The following is a 27,332-nucleotide window of genomic DNA, read 5'->3' on the forward strand; positions in this document are numbered from 1 at the left end:
GCCAAATTATCAAATTTCAATTAGACAATTATAGATAAATAAGGAATGCCTGCTATGGAAAACACTCTCAAACTATTCATGTTGCATGCTTTCTTTCTTTCACTTTATCATATAGGCTAACAATGCAGATTATCCAAATCATTATAATTGGTGAAATGTCAAAGTTTCATTAAAGGCATGGAAATGAATCTAAGCAGAGTTTACTGATTTTGTCAATTAATAAAGTTTTATAATTAACATTTGTATGAGAAGCACAAATTAATGTGTATATTAAAATATGCTTTCCAGTTGTTAGATTTTTACAGTATTATTATATTTTCCACTGATTCTACTCCTCATCTATTTCCCAGATGAACTTCAAGGGAAAATCTTTCATCTTCCTTTGGAATACTCTGTCAAATCGCTCATTTTGCTCCACGGTCAAGTGATGTTTCCAGTCTCCAACGGTACCTGGTGGGACAAACACAGAGATAGCCCTGGGTGAGGAGGTAGCACTGTTGGGCAAAAGCTTCCTTCCAACCACTTTATTATCTTCTCAAGCAGATAACTATCTATTTGTTTTCCATGGAGTTTGATGCCTCACTTTCTCTTATAGATGGCTGAGCTAAAAACACACTTAGGACATGATAACACAGAAAATAGAGTGATAATCCACTTCCTTATCTTAAATTTTCATTATCCACTACCATTAATATAGAACTTTCTTAAGAAGGAAAAATAAAGCTAAATATTCAAAGAGATTAGAATATTTAAATATATCTTACAAAGTTCCAAACACCATACTTGGCAAACCACATCTATTATTTCACATAATATAGTTCTTAATGATACCCTTCAAAGTAAGTATTTTCTTCACCTTTAAAATTGCAAAAAAAAAAAAAAAAAAGATATATAGAGAGAATGACCCAAAGATTTTTAAGAGGAAGAGAGATCAAGATGGTGAGCAAAAGGAGTTGACCTTCAACTCTCCCCAAGAACATATCAAAAATACACCTTCGTGTGGAAGAATTCTCATTGAAACTTTGCTTCTAACTGGTTCTTTCTCACTGAAAGAATTCTATCTAGAAACAGGCAGTGAGACTCCTGGAAAACCAGGACTATCAGAAAGTTACAAGGTAGCACACGTATGAAGGGAAAAAGGGCGATTGCGCCAGGACCTCTGACCCTTGGGAGAGACTCAGAGGAAAAGGGAGATCATGTGAGACAACACTGGGGAATGAACAGACTGCCAGATGCCATGAGCTGGGCACATCAGACTTTGGCTGATTGGAAAACCACTGGGACAGTTAGAAAGACTGGAGAACCCTGGGCTCCAGGATTCCAATATAAAGTATATAAACAACAAGGATACATTGTATAGCGCAGGGAATTATAGCAATTACCTTGCAATAATCTATAATGGAGTATAATATGCAAAAATAGTGAATCACTATGCTGTACATGCATGATGGAGTAGCCATCATAGTAAAAAAAAAAGAGTCTGAAATGCAGTACTTGGATGCAATATCAAATACGGCAGAAAGATCTGTTTATTGCCAAAGCAAACCATTCAATATCACAGTAACCCAAGACTATGCTTTGACCAGTAATTCTGAAGAACCTGAAGTTGAACACTTCTATGAAGACCTACAAGACCTTCTAGAACTAACACACCCCCAAAAAACATCCTTTGCATTATAGGGGACTGGAATGCAAAAGTAGGAAATCAAGAAATAGCTGGAGTAAGAGGCAAATTTGGCCTTGGAGTACAGAATGAAGCAGAGCAAAGACTAATAGAGTTTTGCCAAGAGAATGCACTGGTCATAGCACACACCCTCTTCCAACAACACAAGAGAAGACTGCACATGGACATCACCAGATGGTCAATACCGAATCAGACTGATTATATTCTTTGCAGCCAAAGATGGAGGAGCTCTATACAGTGAGCAAAATCAAGACCAGGAGCTGACTGTGGATCAGATCATGAACTCCTTATTGCCATATTCAAATTTAAATTGAATAAAGTAGGGAAAACCATGAGACCATTCAGGTATGACTTAAATCAAATCCCTTATGATTATACAGTGGAAGGGACAAATAGATTCAGGGGATTAGATCTGATAGACAGAGTGCCTGAAGTATGGATGGAGATTCTTGACATTGTACAGGAGGCAGTGATCAAGACCATCTCCAAGAAAAAGAAATGCAAAAAGGCAAAATGGCTGTCTGAGGAAGCCTTAAAAATAGCCATGAAAAGAGATGTAAAAGGCAAAGGAAAAAAGGGCAGATATACCCATTTGAATGCAGAGTTTCAAAGAATAGCAAGGAGATATAAGAAAGCCTTCTCCCTCAGTGATCAATACAGAGAAATAGAGGAAAACAATAGAATGGGAAAGACTAAAGATCTCTGCAAGAAAATTAGAGATATCAAGGGAATATTTCATGCAAAGATGGGCACAATAAAGGACAGAAATGGTATGGACCTAAGAGAAGTGGAAGATATTAAGAGGAGGTGGCAAGAATACACAGAAGAACTATAAAAAAAATCTTCATAACCCAGATAATCATGATGGTGTGATCACTCATCTAGAGCCAGACATTCTGGAATGTGAAGTCAAATGGGCCTTAGGAAACATCACTACGAACAAAGTTATTGGAGGTGATGGGATTCCAGTTGAGCTACTTCAAATCCTAAAAGATGATGCTGTGAAAGTGCTGCATTCAATATGCCAGCAAATTTGGAAAACTCAAGAGTGGCCGCAGGACTGGAAAATGTCAGTTGTCATTCCAATCCCAAAGAAAGGCAATGCCAAAGAATGCTCAAACCACTGCACAATTGCACTCATCTCACACACTAGTAAAGCAATGCTCAAAATTCTCCAAGCTACACTTCAACAGTATGTGAACTATGAACTTCCAAATGTTCAAGCTGAATTAAGAAAAGGCAGAGGAACCAGAGATCAAATTGCCAACATCTGTTGGATCATCAAAAAAGCAAAAGAATTGCAGTAAAACACCTACTTCTATTTTATTGACTATGCCAAAGCCTTTGACTGTGTGGATCACAACAAACTGTGGAAAATTCTTCAAGAGATGGGAATACCAGACCAACTGACCTGCCTCTTGAGAAATCTGTATGCAGGTCAGGAAGCAACAGTTAAAACTGGACATGGAACAACAGACTGGTTCCAAATTGGGAAAGGTGTATGTCAAGGCTGTATATTGTCATTCTGCTTATTTAACTTATATGCAGAGTACATCATGCAAAATGCTGGGCTGGAGGAAGCACAAGCTGGAATCAAGATTGCCAGGAGAAATATCAATAACCTCAGATATGCAGTTGATACCATCCTTATGGCAGAAAGTGAAGAAGAACTAAAGAGCCTCTTGATGAAAGTGAAAGAGGAGACTGAAAAAATTGGCTTAAATCTCAACATTCAGAAAACTAAAATCATGGCACCTGGTCCCATCACTTCATGGCAAATAGATGGGGAAACAGTGGAAAGTGACAGACTTTATTTTCTTGGGCTCCAAACTCACTGCAGGTTGTGAGTGCAGCCGTGAAATTAAAAGGCGCTTACTCCTTGGAAGAAAAGTTATGAGCAGCCTAGATAGCATATTAAAAAGCAGAGACATTGCGTTGCCAAAAGATCCATCTAGTTGGACTATAAAGAAAGCTGAGAGCCAAAGCATTGATGATTTGAACTGTGGTGTTGGAGAAGACCCTTAAGAGTCCCTTGGATGGCACAGAGGTCTATCCAGTCCACACACCAGAATTCAGTCCTTAGTATTCATTGGAAGGACTGATGTTGAATCTGAAACTCCAATACTTTGGCCACCTGATGTGAAGAACTGACTCATTAGAAAAGACCCAGATGCTGGGAAAGATGAAGGTGGGAGGAGAAGGGGATGGCAGAGGATGAGATGGTTGGATGGCATCACTGACTCAATGAACATGGGGTCTCAGTAAACTCCAGGACTTGGTGATGGACAGGGAGGTCTGGCATGCTGCAGTCCATGGGGTCGCAAAGAGTCAGACATAACTGAGCAACTGAACTGAACTGAACTATGCTGTACAACTAAAACTAATATAATATTGTAAATAAACTGTATCCCGCCTGCCAGTTTAGGAGACACAAGAGACTTGGGTTCGATCTGGGTCAGGAAGATCCCCTGGAGGAGGGCATGGCAAGTTACTCTAGTATTCTTGCCTGGAGCATCCCATGGAAAGAGGAACCATTACTAATAGATTTTCAAGTAAAAAATTCAAGGGACAGAGGGTGCCAAGGGCTGCCATTAATACAAAAGTTTCACTTGATGGAAGTTTGAAACCAACATTAATTCAATTATGTAATAAAGATGAATAAATTGGCATCTTTAGCTACCAGAATTTATTTTGTTTATATTACGGTCATTTGGCAGTAAGTAAGTTACATGGGCATGAGAAATGCTTTATATCTGATCTAGTTGAGCAATGAGAAGTGAAAACTGATAATAAATGGGACAAAGAGGAAGCAATGACTTTTTAAAATACTGGTATCCACAGTAATTTTAATTAATCTTTATATAATTAAAATCAGTGTCTATTGTCATAGTGCTGTTATGAATATATTAGGATGAAATATGAGTCTAGTGATATAGATAAGTGGAAATTATGTTTTAGAATAATGTACATTAAAAAGATTAAATGAAAAAATTGAAATTAAGGAGTATCAGGAGAAAATATATTTATTCTTAGCAACCCCTGGCAACTTAATGGAGCATAATAAAAATTTATTCATGTTGTTGGATTATTGAATTCATAGCACATTGGGTTAATGAGGTAGTAATCCACTTTTTACAATGAAGAAATATCAACCTGAAAGGAAAGAAATGATATAAAAATCCTTCTCAAAACAAAATACATATTAACCTTCCATCTAGAATATTCTAAAGAGCAATAAGGTAAACCAAGAATTGGAGTTCTCTTGGACACATATCTTTTGCCTTTCGGTAAGACTTTTTAAGAAATTTTAAAGTAGGGTCACATGGTTAAGAAAGAAGGAACCTAATATTTATTAGTCAGATACTGAAGTTCTGTTCTGTTTCCTTGGATAATTTTCAGGTTCATTTTAGTTAGGATCATTGATTCTCTATTTAAACAGTGCTTCTTGGAGAGACATGTTGCAGGCCACATTTAACTTAATCTAGCAGCCAAGGAGGAGAAGGTGATGGCACCCCACTCCAGCACTCTTGCCTGGAGAATCCCATGGACGCGGGAGCCTGCAGGCTGCAGTCCATGGGGTCGCTAAGAGTCGGACACGACTGAGCGACTTCACTTTCACTTTTCACTTTCACGCATTGGAGAAGGAAATGGCACCCCACTCCAGTGTTCTTGCCTGGAAAATCCCATGGACGGAGAAGCCTGGTAGGCTGCAGTCTATGGGGTCGCACAGAGTCGGACACGACTGAAGCGACTTAGCAGCAGCAGCAGCCAAGGACTCAAGACAAGTCTCAACACATTTGCTTCTATTACCCACTTAACATCACCTTTGCGCAGGAATTGTCCCTTGTTTGTTCTCATCCCGATTTCATTTTTCAGAATGGTATCATAATTAGCTTGAGGATCAACTTTCATATTCTGAAATGCAGCCTGATTCACAATAGCATCCAGATCCTCTTCACTCAGTTCTTTCTCAACAAAACTGCTGATTTTAAGCACAGAACTTCTGAGATCCTGAAAGAATTGAATGAGAAAATGTTCATTCTATAAGGAACACCTGAGTTATAGCCCAACATCTTTACCACATTTTAGAAAACTGACTGTGCTTGGGCTTTTTCTAAGTCTAAAGTTTGGCTAAGATCTGTAACATTCATTCTATTAAACTGAGTGATGTTGTCAGCTTTGTTAGAGTTTCCTATCATTTGATTTTACAAGGAGAGCTCAACTTCAGTCACCCATTCAAGCAACACTTTTAGACTTATTACATACATTTCAGAGGGTTTCCCAGGTGACATTAGTGGTAAAGAACCTGCCTGCCAGTGCAGGAGACATGTGAGACATGGGTTTGATCCCTGGGTTGGGAAGATCCCCTGGAAGAGGGCATGGCAACCCACTCAGGCATTCTTGTCTGGAGAATCCCATAGACAGAGGAGCCTGGTGGGCTGTAGTCCACAGGGTTGCAAAGAGTCCGACATGACTGAAGTGACAGCATGCACACTCGCATACAATTTGGAAACTACTAAGTTCAGCAGTATGTTAACTGGTCGATAATACTCTCTCTGTGTTTGTTGTGTGTGTGCTCAGCCTCTCAGTCATGTCCAGCTTTTTGCAGCCCCGTGGATTGTAACCCACCAGGTTCCTCTGTTCACGGGATTTTCCAGACAAGAATACCAGAGTGGGTTGCCGTTTGCTACTCTTGGGATCTTCCTGATGCGGGGATCAAAATCACATATCTTGCATCTCTTGCATTGCCAGGCAGATTCTTTATCGCTGTCACCATCTGGGAAGCCCCCAGAGTCCATAATTCATAAGGGAATGAATAAAGCAACTAACTGAGTACAAAGAAAAACCCAAGTCTTGATGGCTTTCCTGGTGATTTCTACCAAACATTTAAATGAGTATTAACACCAATTCTCTTCATGTTCTTCAAAAAACTTGAAGAGTATGAAAGATTTCCAAAATCATTCAGTTAAGCAAGAATTACTTTGGTATCAATGCCAGAAAAATGGTGTAAGGAAAAGCTAAAGACCGATATCACTTATGAAACATAGGGAGCAAAATTCTTCTACAAATTAATAGTAAATTCAACAACATATTGAAAAGATTATAAATCATAATAAAGTTGGATTTACTTCTGGCATGCAAGATGGTTCAAACTATGAAAACTAGTTAGTGTAATATCACAGAAACAGAATGAAGAGAAAGACCACATGATCACATTATTTAATGCAGAAAAAGCATTTGACAATATCCAACACGTTTTCATGGTTCAAGAACACTCAACAAATGAAGAATTAAAGGAAACTATCTCAACATTAAAAAAGCTCTATATAAAGTACCTACTGCTAACATCACACTTAATGGTGAAAGACTCAAAAGATTTTCTACTAAAATCAGGAACAAGTTAAAGATGCTTGTTCTGTCCACTTCAACACTTCTCCCCACTTTTCAACATAGTACTGGAAGTCCTAGCCAGAACAGTTAGGAAAAATAAACAAGTATCAATAAAAGGCATCTAAATCAGAAAGGAAAAGTGTTCACAGGCAACATGATTTCAGACATAGAAAAATCCTAAAGATTCTACACATACACACAATCTTGTAAGAACTAATAGACAATTGAGCAAAGATGCATGATACAAAGCCAACATGCAAAACTCTTATATTTCTATTCACTAACAATGAACAATTCAAAGGCTAAAAGTGAAAGTGAAAGTGAAGTCGCTCAGTCGCCCGACTCTTTGCGACCCCATGGACTGTAGCCTACCAGGCTCCACCGTTCATGAGATTTTCCAGGCAATAATACTGGAGTGGGTTGCCATTTCCTTCTCCAAAAGGCTAACTTATAGCAAAATAATTCCAATTTCAATTGTTTCAAAACTGATGAAATACTTAGGAATAAACTTAATCAATGTGGTAAAATATTGTGTTCTGGAAAACATTTTAGAAAGTTGACCAGGACAACATCCATGGTCGTGAACTGGAAAATTTAATATTGTCAAGATGTTAATACCACCCAAAGTAATTCAAAGATTCAGTGCAATCCCTATCAATATCCCAATGATATTTTTACACATTGAAAAATTCATTGTAAAATTCAAATGGAATCTCAAGGGGGCATTAGATATCCAAAAGAGTTTTGAATGAGAATATCACATATAGACACATTAGACCTCTTCTTTCAAAGTTTACTACTCTTTCAAAGTCCTCAAAAAATTAAAGTTCATATCCAACAAGTCCACTTGTGGGCAAACATGCAAAACAAATGAAGATGAGGATGAGATATGTGTACACTCATGGTAATAGCAGCATTAATTACAATTAGCACAAAGTGGGAGTCATTCATGTGTCCATCAATGGATGAATGCATAAACAAAATATATAGGTGCAATGAAATGTCATTCACCCTTCAAAAGAAAGGCAATTCTGATATATTTTATAATCTGAATAAATTAGTAGAGCAGACTGCAAGAGATCCCAATTCATGAATAGAAATGAAGACCTTGGTGAATAAGTTTACTCACATATTAGAGTCAGAAGAATGGAGTGACAATGATATGGCAGTAGGGGAAGAAAAGAAGTAGTTATAGAAATAAGGATAGCATTTACTGCCCCCAAATAACCACTATCCTTGTTTATATACCTACTTCTTTGATTTTACTTATAGTTTTATCATTTATTATGAATCTCCAAACAACATAGCTACTTCTGCCTTCATTTAAACTACATACTTCGATACACTTGACACAAGTAGCTAGAAAATGTTTCAACATAGACACTATATAATTAAGAATATCACCTTCAGCTCTGTGCTGCTGCTGCTGCTAAGTCACTTCAGTCCTGTCTGACTCTGTGCGACCCATAGACGGCAGCCCACTAGGCTCCTCTGTCTCTGGGATTCTCAGCTCTGTGAGAAATCGTCAAAGTGCTTTGTGATAATCTATATGGACTTGTTAATTCCAATTAAAGAATAGACATAAATTGTATTACCTCAAATTATCAAGAAATATTCAAGGGAAGTAGTAGACAAAGAAGACCTCAAAATCTGCATCAGTATTGATGGTACATAATTGCTTGACCTAAATAGGGATCCCATTTTAGAAAGGGCTTTAAAGCAGAAACTTGAGTTGACCAAATTCTTTTTTCCTGGAGAGAGAAAGTTAATAGTTTTTCCCCAAGATATGATGAAAAAAATATCTGTTTGAAAAACCGATGAAAAAACTAGAACAAAAATATATCAACAATGGGCAACTTGGTGGAAGGTAAGTTAAAATTGATACCTGCTGATAGTATACTGATGACAGAACAGACAAATACTCCAGGACTTTGCATAGTTTACTCAGTGTCTTCTATATCCACATTTCCAGCAAAATCTGCTGTTTATGAATATATTTTTGTGCTCACATTCTTGTGGAACAGGTCAAATATAAAACTAAGGAAGGGAACACATTTGCATTTTAAGATGATAACACGGGTTGAAGAATAGAGAATAAATGGAGATAGACTGAGATTTGCAAGTAGGCAAATCAGTTAGATAAGCTGCTTTAGAAACTAAGCAAAAGATAATGGTGATCTGGACCATGGAAGGGGCAATATAGATTGGTATGTTTGCAACTTCCACAATGGAATCAGAGACAGAATTCAGACTTTTACTAACTAGTGAAATTAAGAGACAAGGGTGAAGGAGATATCAAGCATGAAGGCTAGTTTCTGACTTAGGTCACGAGACATAGTACATTTTATGGGAGAACAGGCAGCTTTTGTTGGGAGATGATAATTCTACTGGGGGCAGGATATTTTTGAAGTCCAAATATTGGCTATAAAAATAGGGATAGAGAAGACAGCTGCAATATATTAATCCACGTGTCTGTCCCAGTGTTATATATCTAGGATTCATCAATTTCACCCCAACCCCTCCAACCCAGTTTACTCTACTGCACACCATACTTCATGTAATTAGATTTGATGGATATGTTAAACTTTCATTTTTACTTCTCAACACTGAGAGGTTAAAAAGTCTTAAAAAGGTTTCTTGACACACCTGCCTAGCTTCTGTCAGCACACACTTTTTTTCTCCCTACCTCTCTGATAGTTCTTTTTCAGTGTTCTTCTTGGGCTCACCCTCTCTACCCAAACATTATGTTTTAAATTCTCTCAGTAATAGTACTAGTCCCCCCTTTTTTTCTCCCGTACACTCTTTCTTCATTTCTCTTTTCCTCCTCTTTTTCTGTCCTTTTCCTCCTCACTCTCAATTTTCAGCATAACCATGGTTTCAACTATAGTCTATACAGTGATGATGTCCAAATTAATATCATTGATAATTTTAGAGCAAATCTCTTTGAAATGTAGGCCTGTATGTTCCCCCAATTTTCAAATACCTTCATTTGAATACTTCTAAATCATCTTAAACTCCATATGTCAAAATCAATCTCATAATCTTCTCTTTTCAGCTTTACCCTCCTTCAGTGTTCCCTAAGCACTAAATGAATGACATCATTATCAACACAGGTATATGAGCCAGAATATAGAAAGCATTTTAATATTTCTCCCTTTTTCATTTTTCCCGTATATAATCCCTTTCCTTTTGACCTTAAACATATGTGGTAAAGCTCTGCAGTTTCTCCAGTCTCAGAGTGACCATTTTAACCCAAAGCATCATTGGTGTTCAGTGGGTTATCACACTAGCATCTAACGAATTTGCCTTTATTCACTAACATCATTTTCAATCCACAAAAAGAAATGATATTCTAAAAATATTAATTGTATTACATAACTCTCCTTCTTGTGATTCTTAAAAGACTTCTTACTGCCTTCAAGGTGAAAGAAATCACCATCATTTATTACAGTCTTTGAGCAGCTTGACTCTTATTGACCACTCAACCTTTTAATACTTTCACTTTGCCTGTTCTTCTTCCTTCATTTTTCATCCACTTTAATGTATCAGGAAATTAGCATGTTCTCTTTCCCTGGCTTCCTTTTTTCCCTATCTCTTTTTTTGTTAATATGTATTTATTAGCTTGGCTGACAGAATGTGGTCCACTGGAGAAGGGAATGGCAAACCACTTCTGTATTCTTGCCTTGAGAACCCCATGAACAGTATGAAAAGGCAAAATGATAGGATACTGAAAGAGGAACTCCCCAGGTCAGTAGGTGCCCAAAATGCTACTGGAGATCACTGGAGAAATAATTCCATAAAGAAGGAAGGGATGGAGCCAAAGCAAAAACAATACCCAGCTATGGATGTGACTGGTGATAGAAGCAAGGTCCAATGCTGTAAAAAGCAATATTGCATAGGAACCTGGAATGTCAGTTCCATGAATCAAGGCAAATTGGAAGTGGTCAAACAGGAGATGGCAACAGTGAACATCGATGTTCTAGGAATCAGTGAAATGGACTGGAATAGGTGAATTTAACTCAGATGACCATTATATCTACTACTGTGGTCAGGAATCCCTTAGAAGAAATGGAGTAGCCATCATAGTCAACAAAAGAGTCCGAAATGCAGTACTTGGATGCAACCTCAAAAACGACAGAATGATCTCTGTTCGTTTCCAAGGCAAACCATTCAATATCATGGTAATACAAGCCTATGCCCCAACCAGTAACACTGAAGAAGCTGAAGTTGAATGGTTCTATGAAGACTTACAAGACCTTTAAGGACTAACACCCAAAAAAGATGTCCTTTTCATTATAGGGGACTGGAATGCAAAAGTACGAAGTCAAGAAACACCTGGAGTAACAGGCAAATTTGGCCTTGGAATACAGAACGAAGCAGGGCAAAGGCTAATAGAATTCTGCCAAGAGAATGCACTGGTCATAGCAAACACCCTCTTCCAACAACAAAAGAGAAGACTCTACACATGGACATCACCAGATGGTCAACACTGAATCAGATTGATTATATTCTTTGCAGCTAAAGATGGAGAAGCTCTATACAGTCAACAAAAACAAGACCAGGAAATGACTGTGGCTCAGATCATGAACTCCTTATTGCCAGATTCAGACTTAAATTGAAGAAAGTAGGGAAAACCACTAGACCATTCAGGTATGACCTAAATCAAATCCCTTACGATTATACAGTGGAAGTGAGAAATAGATTTAAGGGACTAGATCTGATAGAGTGACTGATGAACTATAGACAGACGTTTGTGACATTGTACAGGAGACAGGGATCAAGACCATCCCCATGGAAAAGAAATGCAAAAATCAAAATGGCTGTCTGGGGAGACCTTACAAATAGCTGTGAAAAGAAGAGAAGCGAAAAGCAAAGGAGAAAAGGAAAGATATAAGCATCTGAATGCAGAGTTCCAGAGAATAGCAAGGAGAGACAAGAAAGCCTTCCTCAGTGATCAATGCAAAGAAATAGAGGAAAACAAGAAAATGGGAAAGACTAGAGATCTCTTCAAGAAAATCAGAGACACCAAGGGAACATTTCACGCAAAGATGAGCTCAATACAGGACAGAAATGGTATGGACCCGACAGAAGAAGAAAATATTAAGAAGAGGTGGCAAGAATATACAGAAGAACTGTGCAAAAAAGATCTTCATGACCCAGATAATAACAATGATGTGATCACTCACCTAGAGCCAGACATCCTGGAATGTGAAGTCAAGTGGACCTTAGAAAGTATCACTGCGAACAAAGCTAGTGCAGGTGATGGAATTCCAGTTGAGCTAGTTGAAATCCTGAAAGATGATGCTGTGAAAGTGCTGCACTCAATATGCCAGCAAATTTGGAAAACTCAGCAGTGGCCACAGGACTGGACAAGGTCAGTTTTCATTCCAATCCCAAAGAAAGGCAATGCCAAAGAATGCTCAAACTACCACACAATTGCATTCATCTCACATGTTAGTAAAGTAATGCTCAAAATTCTCTAAGCCAGGCCTCAGCAATACGTGAACCATGAACTTCCTGATGTTCAAGCTGGTTTAGAAAAGGCAGAGGAGCCAGAGATCAAATTGCCAACATCTGCTGGATCATTGAAAAAGCAAGAGAGTTCCAAAAAACACCTATTTCTGCTTTATTGACTATGCCAAAGCCTTTGACTGTGTGGATCACAAGAAACTGTGGAAAATTCTGAAAGAGATGGGAATACCAGACCACCTGATCTGCCTCTTGAGAAACCTGTATCCAGGTGAGGAAGCAACAGTTAGAACTGAACATGGAACAACAGACTGGTCTCAAATAGGAAAAGGAGTACGTCAAGGCTGCATGTTGTCACTCTGCTTATTTAACTTATATGCAAACTACATCATGAGAAACGCTGGGCTGGAAGAAGCACAAGCTGGAATCAAGATTGCCGGGAGAAATATCAATAACCTCAGATATGCAGATGACACCACCCTTATGGCAGAAAGTGAAGAGGAACTAAAGAACTTCTTGATGAAAGTGAAAGAAGAGAGTGAAAAAGTTGGCTTAAAGCTCAACATTCAGAAAACGAAGATCATGGCATCTGGTCCCATCACTTCATGGGAAATAGATGGGGAAACAGTGGAAACAGTGTCAGACTTTGTTTTGGGGGGCTCCAAAATCACTGCAGATGGTGATTGCAGCCATAAAATTAAAAGACACTTACTCCTTGGAAGGAAAGTAGCATATTAAAAAGCAGAGACATTACTTTGTCAACAAAGGTTCGTCTAGTCAAGTCTATGGTTTTTCCAGTGGTCATGTATGGATGTGAGAGTTGGACTGTGCAGTAAGCTGAGTGCCAAAGGATTGACTCTTTTGAACTGTGGTGTTGGAGAAGACTCCTGAAAGTCCCTTGGACTGCAGGAGATCCAACCAGTCCATTCTAAAGGGGATCAGCCTGGGATTTCTTTGGAAGGAATGATGCTAAAGCTGAAACTCCAATACTTTGGCCACCTCATGGGAAGTGTTGACTCATTTGAAAAGACTCTGATGCTGGGAGGGATTGAGGGCAGGAGGAGAAGAGGACGACAGAGGATGAGATGGCTGGATGACATCACTGACTCGAAGGACATGAGTTTAAGTGAACTCTGGAAGTTGGTGATGGATAGGGAGGCCTGGCTTGCTGCTATTCATGCAAAGAGTCGGAGATGACTGAGTGACTGAACTGAACTGATTTATTAGCTTGCAGTTTTCAGGTTACTCTTTTTCAGAAAACACTGCCTATCACCTTTGATGATACCAGATCCTCTTTTTCTATATACTTATATGAAATCTGCAGGGTTTTTAAATATTACTTATTGTAGTTTTAAATTATTTATACTTGTTTGGGAATACTTGTCTTTCCTGTTAGATGATAAGCTGTGTGAATAAAAGGTTCACTTCTCTTTTTCTCATAATTTACTGTCTGTCACATATTAGGCATTCAATAATTTCTGATGAAATGAGTGAAAAAATGATGTCTTATGAATGAACATATGAATCACAGGTTACAAAATAGTGAACTTAAACGTGTTCTCTTGGCTTTATCAATATTTTAAGACAGCTTTAATTGAATGACAAAGAATAAACATTATGAGATTATGCAGTAAAGCTGGTTTCAACAGTTGCTTCAAAAAAAAAAATACTGGAAGAGCTCCATCACAGAGCACACATTCACCTCAATTAATTAGCCATATTTTAATAGCTCTTCACCTCAGTGGTGCCTAGTACTCTTTCTCTATTTTGAAATGAGTGCTCTACACAGTTGAATATGTCTTTATTGTGACAAATGGTTATATGAAGAGGAATCAAAAATGATGAGTGGGTACAGTGAGAAGAGAGCATTGAAGACCAGTAATGAGCTGCAGAAAATTAAACCCCTCCCCTCGAAGAAAAAAATAACCCTGAAAAGTAGTTAGATACTGTCAACTACAAATTGGCACTTGCCGTCTACTTCTGCACGATTAAATCATGTGCTGCTGCAGCTGCCAACCTTCAACACCCCCTGAAAGGAGTTCAGCTGGAAAGCAGAAATGAGGCACTCTGCGCTCAGGGAAAAACTGGCAGGATAGGTCTTCAGAGAGTGAGATATGGTCAGGAGCTGATTTTATGAGCCCAGTTCTTGTATCTTCTCATGTCTAGAAAAGCACTAAAATCCTGCATGACAACAACTGTTCCCATGGATAGAAAAACTCCACAAGACTAGAAGAAACCTTCTGGGAAAACATGTGCTCGATTGTGCGTGTCCTCCTTCACCAAAATCGCATATATACTGACTTCGGCCCTGCATCTTTGGAGCAGTTTCTCAGAACTATCTGAGGTGCTGTCTCCTGGGCTGCAGTGCTCATTTTGCCCCAAATAAAACATAACTCACAGCTTTTCAGTTCAGTTCAGTCGCTCAGTCATGTCCGACTCTTTGCAACCTCATAAACTATAGGGCGCCAGGCCCCCCTGTCCATCACCAACTCTCAGTCCACACAAACCCGTGTCCATTGAGTCAGTGATGCCATCCAACCATCTCATCCTCTGTCATTCCCTTCTCCTCCTGCCTTCAATCTTTCCCTGCATCAGGGTCTTTTAAATGAGTCAGCTGTTTGCATCAGATGGCAAAAGTATTGGAGTTTCAGCTTCAACATCAGTCCTTCCAATGAACACTCAGGACTGATCTCCTTTAGGATTTACTGGTTGGATCTCCTTGCAGTCCAAGGGACTCTCAAGAGTCTGCAACACCACAGTACAAAAGCATCAACTCTTCGGTGCTCAGCTTCCTTTAGACTCCAACTCTCACATCCATATATGACTACTGGAAAAACCATAGTCTTGACTAGATGGACCTTTGTTGACAAAGTAATGTCTCTGCTTTTTAATATGCTATCTAGGTTGGTCATAACTTTCCTTCCAAGGAGTAAGTGTCTTCATTTCATGGCTGCAATCACCATCTGTAGTGATTTGGGAGCCCTCCCAAATAAAGTCTGACACTGTTTCCACTGTTTCCCCATCTATTTGTCATGAAGTGAAGAGACCAGATGCCATGATCTTCGTTTTCTGAATGTTGAGCTTTAAGCCAACTTTTTCACTCTCTTCTTTCACTTTCATCTAGAGGCTCTTTAGTTCTTTGCTTTCTGCCGTAAGGGTGGTGTCGTCTGCATATCTGAGGTTATTGATATTTCTCCCGGCAATCTTGATTCCAGCTTGTGCTTCTTCCAGCCCAGCAGTTCTCATGATGTACTCTGCATAGAAGTTAAATAAGCAGAGTGACAATACACAGCCTTGATATACTCCTTTCCTGATTTGAGACCAGTCTGTTGTTCCATATCCAGTTCTAACTGTTGCTTCCTGACCTGCATACAGATTTCTCAAGAGGCAGGTTAGGTGGTCTGGTATTCCCATCTCTTTTAGAATTTTCCACAGTTTCTTGTGATCCACACAGTCAAAGGCTTTGGCATAGTCAATAAAGCAGAAATAAATGTTTTTCTGGAACTCTCTTGCTTTTTCGATGATCCAGCAGATGTTGGCAATTTGATCTCTGGTTCCTCTGCCTTTTCTAAAAAGTTCGCGTATTGCTGAAGTCTGGCTTGGAGAATATTAAGCATCACTTTAATAGCATGTGAGATGAGTGCAATTGTGCGGTAGTTTGAGCATTCTTTGGCATTGCCTTTCTTTGAGATTGGAATGAACACTGACCTTTTCCAGTCCTGTGGAAAAGGACTGCTGAGTTTTCCAAATTTGCTGGCATATTGAGTACAGCACATTCACAGCATCATCTTTTAGGATTTGAAGTAGCTCAACTGGAATTCCATCACTTCCACCTGCTTTGTTTGTAGTGATGCTTCATAAGGGCCACTTGACCTCACATTCCAGGATGTCTAGCTCTAGTGATCACACCATCATCATTATCTGGGTCATGAAGATCTTTTTTGTACAGTTCTGTGTATTCTTGCCACCTCTTCTTAACATCTTCTGCTTCTATGAGGTCCATACCATTTCTGTCCCTTGTTGAACACATCTTTGCATGAAACTTCTCCTTGGTATCTGTAATTTTCTTGAAGAGATCTTTAGTCTTTCTCATTGTATTGTTTTCCTCTATTTCTTTGCATTGATCACTGAGGAAGGCTTTCTTATCTATTTGTTTTCCTTTGGAACTCTGCATTCAGATGCTTTTATATTTCCTTTTCTCCTTCGGTTTTCTTTTCCCTTCTTTTCACAGCTATTTGTAAGGCCTTCTCAGACAGCCATTTAGCTTTTTTGCATTTCTTTTTCTTGTAGATGGTCTTGATTCCTGTCTCCTCTATAGTGTCACAAACCTCTGTCCATAGTTCATCAGGCACTCTGTCTATCAGGTCTAGTCCCTTAAATCTATTTCTCACTTCCACTGGATAGTCATAAGGGATTTGATTTAGGTTATACCTGAATGGTCTAGTGGTTTTCTCCACTTTCTTCAATTTCAGTCTGAATCTGGCAATAAGGAGTTCATGATCTGAGCCACAGTCATTTCCTGGTCTTGTTTTTGCTGACTGTATAGAGCTTCTCCATATAATCAATCTGATTTTGGTGTTGACCATCTGGTGATGTTCATGTGTAGAGTCTTCTCTTTTGTTGTTGGAAGAGGGTGTTTGCTATGACCAGTGTGTTCTCTTGGCAGAACTCTATTAGCCTTTGCCCTGCTTCATTCTGTACTCCAAGGCCATATTTGCCTGTTACTCTAGGTGCTTCTTGACTTCCTACTTTTGCATTCCAGTCCTCTATAATGCAAAGGACATTTTTTTGGGGGTGTTAGTTCTAGAAGGTCTTATAGGTCTTCATAGAACTGTTCAACTTCAGCTTTTTCAGTGTTACTGGTCGGGGCATAGACTTGGATTACTGTGATATTGAATGGTTTGCCTTGGAAACGAACTCAGATCATTCTGTCATTTTTGAGGTTACATCCAAATTCTGCATTTCAGACTCTTTTATTGACCGTGATGCTGCTCCATTTCTTCTAAGGGATTCCTGCCCACAGTAGTAAATATAATGGTCATCTGAGTTAAATTCACCCATTCCAGTCCATCTTAGTTTGTTGATCCCTAGAATGTCGAGGTTCAGTCTAGTCATCACGGCTTTTACATAGTGCATTTTTAAAGTCAACCATACAAAGATAAGTAGGTGAACGTGGTTCACTGAAACCATAAGAATTCCCAATAAAGAATTTAAAAATAACTTTCTTATCTTACCTTCTTCATCTCCTCATACATCATGAACAGGATATTGAAGTCATGTCTATGCTCATACCAGCCTCTGATGTGATCAAACCAAAGGCTTCCTATCACTGTGGGAAAATTAATGAGTTAGCAGGTAAAGATGTCACACTTATTATATAACAGCTATAGTCTGTCTTTTCCGTTCAAGAATTCTCAAAAGGCACACCAAGCTCCAAACCATTGGACATCTATGCTATCTTTTAAAAAGTGGAGTTGTGGGAAACAATTGCACCATTTTAATATAAAACTTCTTTTGTAAGTTCTTCTATTTTGTAGGAAAGCAGCAATGCAGAGAAAAGAATCCTGAAGAACTAAATTCTTAGGTAAAAGCTAACATTAGTTAAGAACTAAGATTTTGTTAAGATCACTCCCTTCCTTCTTCTGCTTCCTTCACCTGAAAACATACATCTTTATTTCTCCTATTATTGTCTATTTGACGATCATGTATAATAACTTTATTTACTGACACACAAGCACATGAATATAAACTTCTAAGTGATAAAGCTCAGATCCCACATTCCAGAAATCGCTTGCATCAGTCTATCTTTCTCAGTGCTGGAATGAGAATCCCACAGCTGCCATATAAGGTCTACCGCAGGACCACGACAGAGCATAAAAAGACGCCTACATTAGCTACTCTGGATGAGCTTTGGATCTAGACCTTTTCTGGTTCTATTATTCCCTGGTCAGTTTCTCTTATACACTGTGCAGGCTTGACAATTCTCAGAATAGGTGGTCCTAGTTTTAAAAAAAAAAAAAAAGAGCTATAGGAAGGAGAGTAGATAGCCAATACCAACCACTTGTGTATATTGAACATATTATGATTAGCCTTCTCTTCTCGCTAAATATGTTCCCTTGGTTTGAGAATTTGGCTAAATGACAACGTGTCCTCATAAACATGTTGCTTGATAAATAAATTCATAGTTACCTTTTCCATCTAGAAATCTTTCCATGAAATCTCCTATGTTATCTGAAGCTTCTAATGTAATCAACAAATTAGAAAAATGAAAATATGAGGTCAAAACATCCTTGGGGTTTCTGTAGACGTAAATTACCTGCAGAGGGAATAATGAACAATTTGAACAGTTCTGTTTTATCTTTACAGATTTTTTTCAATACCTACTTATTATTTCGGAGCTTGGTGGGCTACAGTCCATGGGTCACAAAGAGTCAGACATGACTGAGCGACTTCACTAGTATTTCATTATATGAATGCAAAGTAATTTATTTTATCCAGGCTACTACTGACAGAAACTAACTTGTTCCCAGGGTTTTTCTGTTAAAAGAATCATTGCAATAAAATCTTTATTCTTATTAATTTTCACTTGTGTGAGCATAAAGGGCTAATTTCTAAAACTGAAATTATTTATTGTAAGGTTGATTAAGTTTCCAAATTACCTTCCATAAAAGATGTTCCACTTACCCTCTGTGAGCATTAATGATATTTGATATACAGACAAGGTAGCATTGGAGATCAGTGAGAAAAGGAAAATCTACTTAACAGATGATGTTGGGTAAATAATAATCCATGTTTAAAAAATGGATTTCTACTTCACACAATGTATAGAAACATATTTACAAAAGGATAAAGAATTTAACTTTGAAGGCAAATTTTTAGAATCTAAAAAGATTTTTAAAAAAGTATTACTGACCTTGTATAAAGAAACAATTTTTCAAGCAGGAAAATATTTCCCATATACAAATACATAAAAATGGATCAATCAGACTCCATTAAAATAAGAATGCTGTTCATCAAAATGTACCAAAACTTTACAAAAAGCAAGAAAATATAAGTGCAGCAGTGCTGCTGCTGCTAAGTCACTTCAGTCGTGTCCAACTGTGCGACCCCATAGACGTCAGCCCACCAGGCTCCCCCGTTCCTGGGATTCTCCAGGCAAGAACACTGGAGTGGGTTGCCATTTCCTTCTCCAATACATGAAAGTGAGGTCGCTCAGTCATATCCAACTCTTCGCGACCCCATGGACTATAGCCTACCAGGCTCCTCCATCCATGGGATTTTCCAGGCAAGAGTACTGGAGTGGGTTGCCATTTGCTTCTCCAAGTGCAGCACAGATACCAATAATAGATTAGTATCTAGAATTATGTTCAAACTACCATACAATTGCATTCATTTCACATGCTACCAAGGTAATGCTCAAAATCATGCAATTAGGCTTCAGCAGTATGTGAACCAAGAACTTCCAGATGTACAAGCTGGATTTAGAAAAGGCAGAGAACCAACCATGGAACAACAGATTCTTCAAAATTGAAAAGGAGTACATCAAGGCTGTGTGTTGTCACCCTGCTTATTTAACTTCTATGCAGAGTGCTTGTGTGCTAAGTTGCTTCAGTCATGTCTGTCTCATTGCAACCCGTGAACTGTAGCCCACCAGACTCCTCTGTTCATGGGATTCTCCAGGCAAGACTATTGGAGTGGGTTGTGAGCCCTCCTCCAGGGGATCTTCCTGACTCGGAGATCGAATCCACGTCTCTTACATCTCCTGCATTGGCATGCAGGTGCTTTACCCACCTGGGAAGCCCTCTATGCAGAGTTCATCATACAAAATGCTAGGCTGGATGAATCACAATCTGGAATCAAGATTGCTGGGAGAAATATCAGCAACATCAAATATGCAGATGATACCACTGTAATGGCAGAAAGCAAAGAGGAACTAAAGAGCTTTCTTGATGAGGGTGAAAGAGGAGAGTGAAAATGCTAGCTTAAAACCCAACATTCAAAAACGAAAATCATGACATCTTGTCCCGTCACTTCACAGCAAATAGAGGGGAAAAAGTGGAAACAGTGTTAGATTTTATTTTCTTGGGCTCCAGAATCACTGCAGATGGCAACTGCAGTCATGAAATTAAAAGATGCTTACTCCTTGGAAGGAAAGCTATGACAAACCTAGACACTGTAGAAAGCAGCGAGTTCACTTTGCTGACAAAGGTCCATATAGTCAAAGCTGTGTTTTTCCCAGTAGTCATGTATGGATGTGAGAGTTGGACCATAAAGAAGGCTGAGCACCAAAGAATTGATGCTTTCCAGTTGTAGTGCTGGAGAAGACCCTTGAGAGTCCATTGGACTGTAAGGAGATCAAGCCAATCAATTCTAAAGGAAATCAACTCTGAATTCATCAGAAGGACTGATGCTGAAGCTCCAATACATTGGCCACTTGATGCAAAGATCCTACTCATTGTAAAAGACCCCAATACTGAGAAAGATTGAAGGCAAAAGGGGAAGGGGTGACAGAGGATGAGATGATTGGACAGCATCACCAACTCAATGGATATGAGTTTGAGTAACCTCCAGGAGATAGTGCAGGACAGAGAAGCCTGGCATGGTGCAGTCCATGGGGTCCCACAGAGTCGGACATGACTTAGAGATTCAACAACAACAAAATAAAACAGAAGATACATATACAAATCTCTATGAAATAGGTAACATAAAAAAACTGACAAAAGTTATTATAATTTCACTGAATAAGAAATAACTGTGGGCAATAAGGCTTTCAAAACCCACTTAATTTCATTATTGATTAAATAAATGGAAATTAAGATCAGTTTTAGATAGCATCTTATAATCACCAAATTGATAAAATTAGGAAATCTGATAGAAAAAAAATACTATAAGAAAAATAAAAACTCATATTTTATAGTTTTCACTGTTTATGCTGCAACAACTTTGTTTGAAAAAAAATAGCGCCATTTTATGAAGTTGAATATTTTTGTACTCTGTGGCTTTGCATTCTATTCTATTCTTAGGGAAGCTCATGTGATGTTCACCACGGGACATGCTCAAGAATGTAATGTAACGGCATGTTCTAATAACAAAATAATGGAAGAAGCTAAGTATTCAATGAAGGAAAAGTGTGGGTCTCATAGAATTACTTACATAACGTATAAAATTATACAACAGTCAAAAATAACATTGAAAATAAAGAACAAGACAAGCCACATGTCAAAACCTCAGGGAAAGGGAAAACAATTGATAATATATAGCTAAGTAGAATTGAAAGCCAAATATTTTAATAGGACAATTAAAAAAATTGGTTCTAATGACCAACAGAATAGGAATCTGTATACTGCATTAATATAAAAATGTGAATAGCACAATGTCTAGAAACTCTGGAAAGATTTCAATTTAGTTACAATCATGAAAATTTACACATTTATCTTCAGACATAAGCATAAAAGGATTAACATAATAAATTTATAATGTTATTTAGCAAAATTTATTTTATATGTTTGTGTTAGTGTCCCAAGGTGGCTCAGATGGTAAAGAATCTTCCTGCAAGTCAAGAGATCTGGGTTTGATCCCTAGGCCAGGAATATCCCCTAGACAAGGAATGGCTACCCGTTCTAGTATTTGTGCCTAGAGAATTCCACGAACAGAGGAAAATGGCAAGCTACAGTCCATGAGGCCACAAAGAGTTGGACACAACTGAATGACTAACACTTTCAATTTCTGGTGCCCCAAGCAGAGAATACACATTATTTTCTCCTGTAGTCATGGAATGTATTGAAAAATTGACCTACATGTAAATGGCCATACAACTTCTTAATGTATTTCAAAACTTAGAATTCTTCCTATACCATTATCTGATTCCATAATTACTACTCCTTAATATTAATTATCAACACTGAAAAACAATTTTAGTTTTATAAATATTTATAAACATTTTATTTGAAAATAAAAATTCTTCAGAATAATTTGGACCAATGAGAAAATTAAAAATGAAAAGATAGGTTACTTTGATGCTAACAACATTATACCCGTGGCAATGGTGAAATGGACATTCATTTTAAAATATCAATACTTAACAAATAAATATTGGATACCACATGACAAAAATATGAGAAAAAGTTAAAATCAAAGCAGAAATCAATGAAGTGGAAAATATTAAATTATGTTTAAAAATTTTAGTTCTTTGCAGCAAAAAAAACCCAATATAATAAGAAAATGCCCATAGTCTGAAAAATGTACAAAAAAAAGAACAAAGAATGTACAAAGAAAAAATTTTCAGTTAGTAATGAATGATAAGATGTAATCATAGAATTAGATAAATATTCATTAGTTCATGAAAGTATATGTTGCAGTTTTTTTCAAGTTTTGAAATATAGACAAAAGGGTGATAATTTACTTTGAAAATTAAATTATACTAATGATTTAGGGAAAGGTAGCTAAATAAAATAAACTGAAAAAGGGAAAATGTTTTAGAACTATAGAGTTATCAGTATGAGACATATTGTAGTGGAATTTAATTATATCTTCAAAATATTCTTATTTGCAATTTTAAAATACTTGAAAAACTAACCAAATTTTAAAAGCTTCAAAATTTGTCTTACAAAAGTGACTTACAATGATATTAAAATCAAATATCTTTCAATATCATAGAAAATTGTCTATTTCAAAAATAATTACAGATAAAATTTCCTGAAAAAAAATAAAACTTTTCCAGCAGAATGTTAATAAAATACAATAATATAAAAATGTAAGATTTATCTCAGAAATAAAGCCTTAGTAAATATCTAATCAATTTCTTTTTGCTTTGAAGGTGAGAAAGAGGGAACATTGTACCTATAGAGTGCCAAAAAAGGACTTTTAAGTGATTAGAACTTTTCTGAAGAACAAAATTCAAATTTCAAGAAAAGTGATAAAGGGCAAAAAAGTATTTCTCAGCATTGTGTACCTCAAAATCATTGCAACATAAAACCAAGGAAAGTATACTAAAAAATGTCAGTCAAGGACATAATATTTCTCATCACCTCAATATTCTATTTCTTTTCTACAGATTTTTAAGTCCTAAAACAGAAAAGAAGGAAGTGCAAATATTGAAAAGCACAGAAATATAGAATATATTATTATTTTAAAATAAAATGTATTTCAGAGAACATAGGGAAAATTAATAAAACAAATGAAGAGATTTGTGGAGCCAAATATAATAGTGTAACAAGATCAATATCATTTACTTTATAACGATAATAGCTAAATAGAGAAGGCAATAATGAAAACCAATTAATTACGTGTGTAAAATTTAAACCAAAAATTGGCAATCCAGGAGAAAAAAAATGTAGGAAGCATACAAAGGGCATCACAACGCTCGTGGTGTACACAAACGTTCTTTTTGTTTAGTTGCTGAGTCATGTCCGCCACTTTTGTGACCCGAGGGACTGCAGCCCGCCAGGCTTCTCTGTCCATGGGGATTCTACAGACAAGTATACTGGACAGGTTTGTCATTTCCTTCTCCAGGGGCACTTCCCAACCCAGGTTTATAATCCTCATCTGCTGCTTCAGAGGCAGATTCTCTACCACTGAGCCACCTGGGAAGCCCAGACATGAATGTGTATCTGATAAAAAAAAAGAGCAATAGAATATTGCTGGATGGAATGTTGGAAAAGAGCTATGATAATGATTTTCTCAGACTTAATCTTATTTTATTAATGCTAATCATCAGTTAATATTATTGGGAAATTAACATATTAAAGAATAAACTTCCTCAGATTTTCCTTATCAGTTATAACATTCAAAACAGTGAAGAATGGGCACATATTAAATATATCTATTAATTTGGGGAATGAAGAATGAATAATCAGAGGAAAGAAATATGGAAACAGTATATCAAAATGTAGACTTGCAAACAGTAGGGAAAGATTAAATGCTGAAATCATATTGGATCAATTGGCCAATCCCACTGGCAATTATTATGCAATAGTCATATTTCAAATCACCTGTGATACCTGATATAATTTATAATTAAATGTAAAAAATAAAAGCAGAGAGGAAAACTGGAAAGTATTTGCACAATCTTTCTGGCTGAGAAGTGTTTATTAACAAAATTCGACAGCAAGATACTATGAAGGAAAGATTGTTAAGTTGGTTACGTGAAATTAAATGCATTCAACAAGTTTTAAAGGTAAACTGTTAAGTAGAACAATTTTTACCCCATATAAATGCTTCAAGAAAACAGTAAATAAAGGCAAATTTTAAGAAAGATAGGCAAAGGATATGAAGGATATTTCAAGGCCTGGAAATACACAGAAAGGGGCTCAAGTTTATTAAAACTAAAAGGACTACACTTACTCACGAATAAGATAGTTCTTACCTAACGCATTAGCAAAGATTTATAATTTCATTCTTTGGTGAGTGTGTAAGGAAAAACACATTCTTATATGCTATTTGATGAAGTGTCAGTGATAGATTTTATAAGGCAGGTAGATAATACCTACCAACATTTAAAAATTTGGACATCTAAAGCTGAAATTTTCACTTTTAGGGAAACACTTCACCAGAACAAAATAAGTGTGAAGATCTATAAGACTGCTTGTTGCAACATGGTACAGACATTTTCTAAAACTTAACCTGTTCATCAATTCACAATCATATATATATTGTATATATAGTCATAGAATAAAATCCTACTAAATTGTTAAAGGCTTCCTTGGTGGCTCAGAGGGTAAAGCGTCTGCCTACAATGCAGGAGACCTGGGTTCAGTCCCTGGGTCAGGAAGATCCCCTGGAGAAGGGAATGGCAACCCACTCCGGTACTCTTGCCTGAAAAATCCCATGGACTGAGAAACCTGGTAGGCTACAGTCCATGGGGTTGCAAAGAGTCAGACACGTCTGAGCTACTTCACTTTCACTTTCAAATTGTTAAAGAAAATAGAATTTTATGTGATGGAAAATAATTTTTGCTATATCTTTTATAATTACATGGCAAACAATGTTTTTGAGATCCCAATCCATGTATATAGTTACAATTTCATATACAGGTTTAATGTGTAAGGTAATATTTTTAGTTGGTGGGGTATAGCAAGTACCAGGCTTCCCTCGTAGCTCAGGTGGTAAAGAATCCACCTGCAGTGCAGGAGACCCTGGTTTGATTCCTGGGTCAGAAAGGTCCCCTGGAGAAGGGATAGGATTCTCCAGCATTCATGTTGGTTTAGACTCTAAAGAATCCACCTGCAACATGGGAGACCCGGGTTCAATCTCTGGGTTGAGAAGATCCCCTGGAGGAGAGCATGGCAACCCACTCACTCCAGTATTCTTGCCTGGAGAATCCCCATGGACAGAAGAGCCTGATGGGCTACAGTCCATGGGGTTGTGAAGAGTCGGACAGGACTGAGAGACTAAGAACAATATCAGAAAGATTATAATACATTAGAAGGAATGTGAATGAGTGGGTTTGGGAGGACATTATGTAAAGAAACTATTTTTGTTTGTTCAAAAGGTTCATGAGCTATTTGTGTGACATACTTTAGCTTTTTTGTTCTTGAGACCTTTTGGTGCTAAATAGTATGGGATGTGGGAAGCAAAGAGGCGAGGGGATGGTCTCTTCTCATAGTCTATTTTGTGCAGATTGTATTCCAGGAAGGGGCTTCTGTCAACTGTTTCCACAAGTTCAGTTCTGTTACGATGTCCCTCATAGTAAATCAAGCTTAATATCTGCTGAGTCCAGATGGTACCTGTAAAAATACATATCTTGTTTTCAACCTTGAATTAATTTTTAACAATAAATGTCAATAATAATGCCATCCATCTAAAAATTATTTGAAGCAGTTTCTGTCTTTTAACCACCCTAAAGACATCAGTGAATTCGTCCAAGTTTTCTGTTGGTTTGTGTTTTACATTAAAATTATTAGAGATGATACCAAGGGCTTTTACTTCCTTTTTCACTCTGAAGACCTGTGGGGTTTCTGATTCCATAATAGTAGTGAATCAGATCCATGCTTCAGCTCTTTCTGTTTCCTCTACTTCAAGTAAAGTCTGTTTCCAAAATTTTCTCTAACTCTGTTTCCCTTTCCTTAGTCTCCTTTTTTTAAAAAATTCATATATTTATTTTAACTGGAGGCTAATTACTTTACAGTATTATAGTGGGTTTTGCCATACATTGGCATGAGTCAGCCATAGGTGTACACGTGTCCCCCATCCTGAGCCCCCTCTCCCACCTCCCTCCCCATCCCATCCCTCAGGGTTGTCCCAGGGCACCCAATTTGAGTGTGCTGTTTCATTCATTGAATTTGGACTGGTAATCTATATCACATATGGTAATATACATGTTTCAACGCTATTTTCTCAAATCGTCCCACACTTGCCTTCTCCCACAGAGTCAGAGTCTGTTCTTTTTATCTGTGTCTCTTTTGCCGTCTTGCATATAGAAGCTTTGTCATTTAAAAGAATAGACAAATTAAGAGCTCAAGACCTCTTTCACTTTTTTTTGCTTACTTATTATTTCTTGACAAAATACTTGGGCAAAATTAAGGATAAAGGAAAAACTAGATATGGACTTCAGTGTTAGAACTAAAACTAGGCACATTGAGATGCCACTGACAACTAAGAGGGGAAAAATAATCGCCAAATCAGAGGTGTTAATAAGTTGTGCAGAGTGGGAGAATCCAGGGGTAAAGGGATGTATTACTATTTCAGGGAAGAAAACAAGGTCATGAATTTCAAAGTAGATGGTAAAGGGAAGAGCTGGAGTATTTTTGTAAAAATCAGGAATGTTTTTATTTCCATTGACTTAGATTCT

At 37.5% G+C, this 27,332-nt stretch overlaps 1 protein-coding gene across 1 annotated transcript in view; it reads right to left on the reverse strand.

Annotated features, from left to right (window-relative positions):
• Positions 1-328: 328 nt before the first annotated feature.
• Positions 329-27,332, reverse strand: part of LOC138089993 (amine sulfotransferase-like) — a 31,526-nt gene continuing 4,522 nt past the window's right edge. Inside the window, exons 3-7 of the mRNA XM_068985571.1 lie at positions 26,060-26,268; positions 18,734-18,860; positions 17,779-17,873; positions 5,509-5,695; positions 329-450 (exon numbers count right to left, since the gene is read on the reverse strand). Of these exons, the coding sequence (XP_068841672.1) occupies positions 329-450; positions 5,509-5,695; positions 17,779-17,873; positions 18,734-18,860; positions 26,060-26,268 (740 nt within the window). The remainder of the gene's footprint in view (positions 451-5,508; positions 5,696-17,778; positions 17,874-18,733; positions 18,861-26,059; positions 26,269-27,332) is intronic.

The sequence above is a fragment of the Capricornis sumatraensis genome, chromosome 13, assembly GCF_032405125.1.
Source record: "Capricornis sumatraensis isolate serow.1 chromosome 13, serow.2, whole genome shotgun sequence".
NCBI lineage: Eukaryota > Metazoa > Chordata > Mammalia > Artiodactyla > Bovidae > Capricornis > Capricornis sumatraensis.